General features: G+C 56.0%; 1 protein-coding gene across 1 annotated transcript; it reads left to right on the top strand.

Annotated features, from left to right (window-relative positions):
• Positions 1-1512: 1512 nt before the first annotated feature.
• On the top strand, positions 1513-4874 carry LOC125526063. The gene is made up of 3 exons (XM_048691091.1): positions 1513-2127; positions 2292-2826; positions 3604-4874. The coding sequence occupies exons 1-3, from the start codon at positions 1751-1753 to the stop codon at positions 4582-4584; spliced, it is 1893 nt and encodes a 630-aa protein (XP_048547048.1). The 5' UTR covers positions 1513-1750; the 3' UTR covers positions 4585-4874.
• The last annotated feature ends 1641 nt before the right edge of the window (positions 4875-6515 follow it).

The raw sequence follows: 6515 nt of genomic DNA, 5'->3' as shown, positions 1-6515 counted from the left end.
CCGCACGGGCGCATGCTGGTTCGCGGCATCACTCCAACACCGTCATCGTCTTCGTCCTCGCCACCACCCGAGCCAATGACGGCCGAGGAGGAGGACTTCATGAGGCTGGTGATGGTGGACTCCCTCCACACCCACGACGAGCGCCAATGGGAGGGCCTCGAGGAGATGATGGCCCTGTCAGCGATCGGCGACGTCGCCTTCCCCGAGCTCGACACCTATGTCAAGGAGGAGGCCATGGAGGACATGCGGGCAGAGGCGCCGAGGGAGGAGCCGCCGGGATGGAACCCGGCCTTGGTCGGGCAGTCCTGGACGAGGACGAAGACCGTGTCATGCACACCGGATGTGGACGCTGGCCCGTGGTTAAATTTGTGTGTTAAATTTCACATCCGAAAAAACAGACAATTTGAGATGCGACGAGGGGGTTGGGCGCACTGGTGCCGCACGACCTGGGATGCGGCGGGCTGGTTAGGCGTACCGACGGCCGCACGACTTGGGATGCAGCGGGCTGGTTAGGCGCACCGATGGCCGCACGCCCGCAAGCGGGTGTGTCCGTTTGCCGCCCTCGAACGAACGAAATCAGGATGAAACGGACGTCCGTTTGGGGTCGTGCATTGAAATTGGACTAAGGAAGCTTCAACTGTAGTACGTAGAGAATGTCTTTGTTTTAATTGTTTGAATTATGTTGCTACATACTCTAATGTACTACCATTGAATGAATAAAATCCGGAGAACAGAGTTAAAAAAGAAAAGAAAAAACACTGGACACATATCCACCATGCTCGCCACCTCGCCACGACCCGTTCCCTCGAGGCCACGACCGAAGCAACCAAGAAAAGGGCTCACTGGTTCACAAGATAGAAATGTCGTACTGATATTTTTTCTTTACATTCAGTGAGTCGCCCGATAAAAAAGAAAAACAATCACTGCCTATGTTCCACATAACTCAATCAGACGCCCGTAAGACCGTAATCTTTCTCTTTAGATGAAGACTGCAAGAGTTAAAGCTAAGAATAGTGGTTAAGATGGTGTTTGGTTAAGAAGTCCTACGATTTTTTCTAGTCTCAGGAACTAATCAAAAAAGACTCTTTAGTAGAATCTTTTTCTAATCCCTGTAAAAAAAGTCCTTCCTGTTTGATTTCTAGGGACTTTTTAAGGATTTTTTCTAGTCTCTGGGACTAAAAAATCCATGAAACAAACACCCCCTAAGCAACTCAGCCCTTGCTTAAGGTATGGTGGGTCCGACGTGTCAGTGCGCACTTTATTACACCGCACGGTGTGCCGCATTATCGGTCACGCTAAAGCACCGCACCATCCAACATGGATGCCTGGGAGAACATGACAGATAAACAATTCCGCTGGACAATGACATGTGGGCCAAGCGCCATAATAATTTTCCAATTAATTAGGCCCACTTTCCAGAGGAGACCCCCTCGAAACCTCAGAATTGCCCAATCGGGCTTGGTACACGATGCTTCCATTTCTGAAGATTTTAAAAAGCGAACCAGATAAAGAAAGTGGGCAGAAAAATGGGGGAGAAAAAGACGAAAAGATGGGGGCGGAACCAGAACCAAAACCTAGACGAACCACACAGAGATAGATAGGCAGAGAGGGGAAGGGAATAGGCGGGCGGGACGAGGCCAAAACAGACCAACCAAACCCTAGCGCACCTCACCGTCCATGGAGGCGGCGCTATGAGCCCTCGCCGTGGTCACCGCGTCGACGTGGCAGCGATTGGGCGGAGGGGAGGCGGATGGCGGCCAGATCGGACGATCCCGATGTCTCGCCGGAGTCGTCGTCGCCGGCGGCGGCGGCCGGCGGCGAGATCTGGGGAACTCTCGAGGAGCTGCTGCTGGCGTGCGCCGTGAGTCGCCACGGCACCTCGAGCTGGGAGTCGGTGGCGTCGGAGGTGCAGTCGCGCAGCCCCTCCGCCGCCGCGCGCCTCACGCCCACCAGCTGCCGCCTCCGTTTCCGCCTCCTTCACCGTCGGTTCGCCGCCGGCGCCGACGAGGACGGAGGCGGGGAACCTGACCCAAACGCCGCCGTCTCCGACGCGTGGGTGGATGAGCTCAGGAAGTTGCGGGTCGCCGAGCTCCGCCGCGAGGTCGAGCGATACGATCTCTCGATCGGGTAAAAAATAACAGCCAGAAATAAAGAAGAAACATCAAACGCCTTTAGCTTCATCCTGTTCGTCCAGTGCGGCCTCTCGTGGGCCGTCCGATGCTGATCTGTCGGTCGCTGTTTATTTTTCTTTGAAAAAAATGCTTATTATTTATTTTCGTTGGCACGGCCAGGTCATTGCAATCAAAGGTGAAACGGCTGAAGGAGGAACGGGAGAGGAGCCTCTCCGGCGAGACCACGCCGGCGTTCAAGGATGAACGGGAGACAGGGAACGATTCGCCGGAGGAGGCCGGCGGTGAGAACGGCCTCTCCGGCGAGGCGTCCGCCCGGTCATGCAAGGAGTCCAACTCCTCAGATCTGAAGCCACCGCCGGGGCACGACTCTGGCGGTGCCGCCGCCGACGACAACGCGGAGGTGAAGGATGAGCCGGCCGCCGGCGAGATGGCCGCGAAGGATGAGGCCTCCGGCGAGTCGGCGGCCGGGTCGAAGGAAGCCGACGCGGTGAAGGAGAGCAGCGACGTGCAGAGCTCGGCCAGCCCGTCCCGTAAACGGCGTCGCCGGCTGCGGAAGGTAGGCGGTGGTGACGTGGCTTCCACGTCGGCGCCCGTGCCCCTCCCCGCCGCGGAGGCCCAGCCGCTCCTCGCCTTCCTGGAGTCGGTCCGGACCAGCAAGTCCGGCGCCGTGTTCGAGCGGCGGCTCGAGAGCCAGGTAAAAAATTTCTCTCGTTTTCTTTTCTTTTCCCGGAAGAAATCTCTTATTTACCATTTCCCACCTTCCTTACCCTCGGTAAAAAAAAGGCACAAATGCTCAATTCATCATCTTGTTCAGCTAAATAATTATCTCCATTAATTAAGCAAATTAACAATAAATAATTCAATCTTTGTGCCACATCGAGATCCGTTGGCCGGCAGTACGTAATCACGGAACGATTATTTTGATTATTAGGCAACAAAAAATACAACCGCGACCATACACGTTTGCGTTGCTTCCAAACTGGAACAACCCCTCTACACATCTTCGTCGAGGGAGAAGAGCACTTGGAATCTGGCTGTTCGCACGGTCTCGTCGTCTCGTTCGTTACGTACTGGCACGAACGCGATCGATCTGGACCGTCCAACACGCGGTGAGCTGGAGAAAGGCCTGGCAGGCGGTGCGCGTGGCCTGGTGGTGGGCCCCGCGTCCCAAATACCGATGTCTTCGTTGGAGATGCTGGTGGGCCATCCCTGTCGGCCACTTGGTACTAGTTGCCGCCTGCCCCCGCCAGAGAATACAATCCAATCTAACCTTCTCCTCCAAATTGGCTGCTATTTTCTCCACAAGGAAAATGGGTTACGAATCGTGGTCTCACATGCGCGCTGTGTCGGGTTTCCTATTTGAAACTGATTTTCTTCTCAACTATTTTTTTGAGGGTCCTAACTTTTTCTTTCGTATCGTATAATAATCTCTCTCTTTCTCTGCTCACCGACCCACCGAAATTATGTGCAGGAGAGCGGCAAGTACAAGGGCACCATCAGGCGCCACGTGGACCTGGAGATTATCAGATCCAGGCTGGAATCCGGTGGGGCCTCTGGCGGGCCGGACAGCGCGTGCTACGCGTCGGCCTCCGAGTTCTACCGCGACCTGCTGCTGCTATGCGCCAACGCGCTCGTCTTCTTCCCGCGTGGCTCGCCAGAGCACGCCGCTGCGACCAGGACTCGCGCGCTCGTCTCCAAGCGCATCTCCGCGACTCTCCAGAGGGACGGCCTCGGGACGGCGGGGAAAGCTGCTCCCCTGGTCGGCGGTGGCTCCTCGACGGACGGCGCCAAGAAGGCCAAGGCGGATGCCGAGGTCGCCGGTTCGCTCCTCGAGAAGGCCGCGCCCATCATTGTTTGCCGGAAGCGGAGCTCCATTGCGAAGGCTGCTGCTGCTAACAAGGAGAAAGTGGAGAAGGAGGACACAGATGAAGATGAGGAGTTCGACGAGGGAAAGAAGAAGGGAAGCGCCAAGGACAAAGCCAGGGGTATGAGGACCAACAAGGGTCGGGCTCCTGTCAGGAACGCAGCTCCAAATCAGAAAACGGGGAAAGCTTCGGAGAGTGCCGCAGCTGACGAAAGGACGAAGAAATCTGACAAGATGGGTGGCAGCGGCAGCGGTGGCAAGGCGGCGGCAGCAGCAGGTGGCGTCATCAAGAAGCGGAATGCGGTGGACTTCCTGAAGCGGATGAAGCAGAACTCAGTGCCGTCAACGGAGAGAGTTTCGTTGCTAGAGACACTGAAACTCTCTGCGACAGAACAGAAGAAGGCTGCCAAGGCTGATGGCCGGAAAGAGCCGGGCAGCTCCTCCGGCTCCAAGAAGGCTGCCGAGACAGCGTCAGGAGGGAGGAGAAGCGTTGGCCGGCCGCCGAAACGGGCCGCTGCGCCTCCGACGCCTCCACCATCCAAGAGGGCGAAGGACGACCGGCCGACGAGGAAGCGCGGGAAAAAGTGAGCGAGTGGGAGACATCAGGAAGCGACGGAGTCTCAGCTGTGTGTACATGTTGTAGGGTAGGAGCTCCTGGGTCTTTTGATTCCAGTGTTGTAGGAAATGGGGCGATGGATGGGTTCTAGTAGTTTTTCTTTTGGACGGGGGGTGTACGAAACTGACTTGCGCGCGTCTCTCCGCTCGTGGGACTCGGGGAAACAGTGTTCCCCTTCGAACTGTTGTCCTGTATGTTTTGGACTAGAATTTGGAAAATTTATACTAGAAGCACACCGATCAAAAGATTGACAAATTAGTCACCTGTGGAGTTGGGCCGGTTGCATGCCGCTTGTTGGATTGGTGCCTCTGAGTACGTCAGATCAAAGGCCTCACATCGTTCGTTTTTCCACAAAAGAAACACACAACGCAAGCAGGATGCATAGCGCAGCGCAGCGCCGCCGACACACGTCATGACTGTTTGAGGCGACCGACCTTAAAGCACCGCCGGCTCGCTGCCCTCGCAGGTTTTCAGGATGCCGTCGCTGTACACAACAGTGGCCGTCTTCGTTGCCGCAGCTCTCGGCGTCACCGCTTGCGCCATCGGGCGCACCGGTTGAAGCTGTTTTCCATGCCAGTTGAAGCCTTTCCTACGCCGATTGAACTTTCCTCATGCCGGTTGAACTTTTTCCCCCTTCTAGTTAAATCTTCTTTCCACATCGGTTGAAGCTTTTTTTTTTTCTGCCGGTAGAAGTTTTCGCCAGCATTCCCCGTCGTCATTTGCAGCACACCTCGCTGCTGGTTCCAGCAACGCGCGCTGCCGATTGCAACTCGGTTTTGGACGACCGCAACACCGCGCCGCCCGTCGCATCTCTGATTTGCTGGTCACAACATCGATTAGGAGGTGGTTTATTCGCATGGCGTCAACGATGACAAGGTGACGAGCTTCCTTGATCTGGTAGCAGGAGGGAGGTAGAGGGTGCGAGCAAGGGCGGCTTGATCTGAAAGCAAGGTAGAGGGAGAGGGCGCGAGCTTGATGAGAGGAGAGAGGAAGAAGGCGACCTGTCCGGATGTGGAAGGCGACGTGTTGGCGAACTTTTGGAGATAAGGATGCGTGGTGCTCAAGCTGTATGTGGGGCCTATTAAAACATGTGGTGGTGTGTTATCCTGTCAAACGGAGAGAATGCGTAGGATGTGACTGGCGTGCAACTCGGCTGGTCGGCTGGAAGGAAGTGTTTTCCATCTAGATTATCCTCTTGTTTCCAAACACCCAATCTAAATCCTGCACGTCTACGCCACTTGAGGAAAATTTCCGCTAAATTGTCCGCCGGAGCCATCTTCGTTCCAAAGTAGGGATGAAAGCAAACAAAAATGAACATAAATGGATACAAATGAAAACGAAGACAAAAACCACGGAAACAGATATTAACATAAATGGATACAAATGAGTCACGTATGATGTGAATTCGACACCTCCCATGAATCCCTGCATCCTCTTGTTCCAACCACCCTCCCACTGTTCATCTTTTTTTTGACAGCACGGTGTCACGATCCGCAAGCTTCGCCTCGCGAGTCTTGAGGTCGTCTTCCAGCTGCCGGAGTCGCTGCGCACGAGTGGCTTGCTCCCCTTGGAGCGCCTTTAGGCTGGCCTCTGCTTCATGGCAGCGCTTGGCGGCCGCCTTCGCCTCGTCAAGTGCTGCGTCGCGGGACACCCGCGCCTCGTCGGCCTCCTTCTTGCTCTCGGCGGTGAGGGCTTCGGCCCTGTCTTTGGTCGCCTTGCGGGCCATGGATAGCTCGCGCCATCCTGCGGCCAACTTCAGGCGCTCCTCCCAATGCGCTCTTCAGTGCCCTAGAGGTCCACCTTGAGCCGGTCGAGTGCGGCGTGGGCGTCGGTTAGGGCCTCGCACGTGATCAAGGGGTCGTAGCTCATGAGCTCGAGGGTTGGCCATGGGGGGCCTGCCGTT

This window comes from Triticum urartu, chromosome 7 (assembly GCF_003073215.2).
Source record: "Triticum urartu cultivar G1812 chromosome 7, Tu2.1, whole genome shotgun sequence".
Lineage (NCBI taxonomy): Eukaryota > Viridiplantae > Streptophyta > Magnoliopsida > Poales > Poaceae > Triticum > Triticum urartu.
This window is presented reverse-complemented; position numbering and strand designations above follow the sequence as displayed.

What these genes read in the sequence shown, in the direction of transcription:
- LOC125526063 (XM_048691091.1), top strand. Translation starts at nt 1,751, where the DNA reads ATGGCGGCCAGATCGGACGATCCCGATGTCTCGCCGGAGTCGTCGTCG. An exon ending in CGATACGATCTCTCGATCGG is followed by an intron (nt 2,128 to 2,291) that starts GTAAAAAATAAC and finishes TGGCACGGCCAG; the next exon opens with GTCATTGCAATCAAAGGTGA. An exon ending in AGCGGCGGCTCGAGAGCCAG is followed by an intron (nt 2,827 to 3,603) that starts GTAAAAAATTTC and finishes AATTATGTGCAG; the next exon opens with GAGAGCGGCAAGTACAAGGG.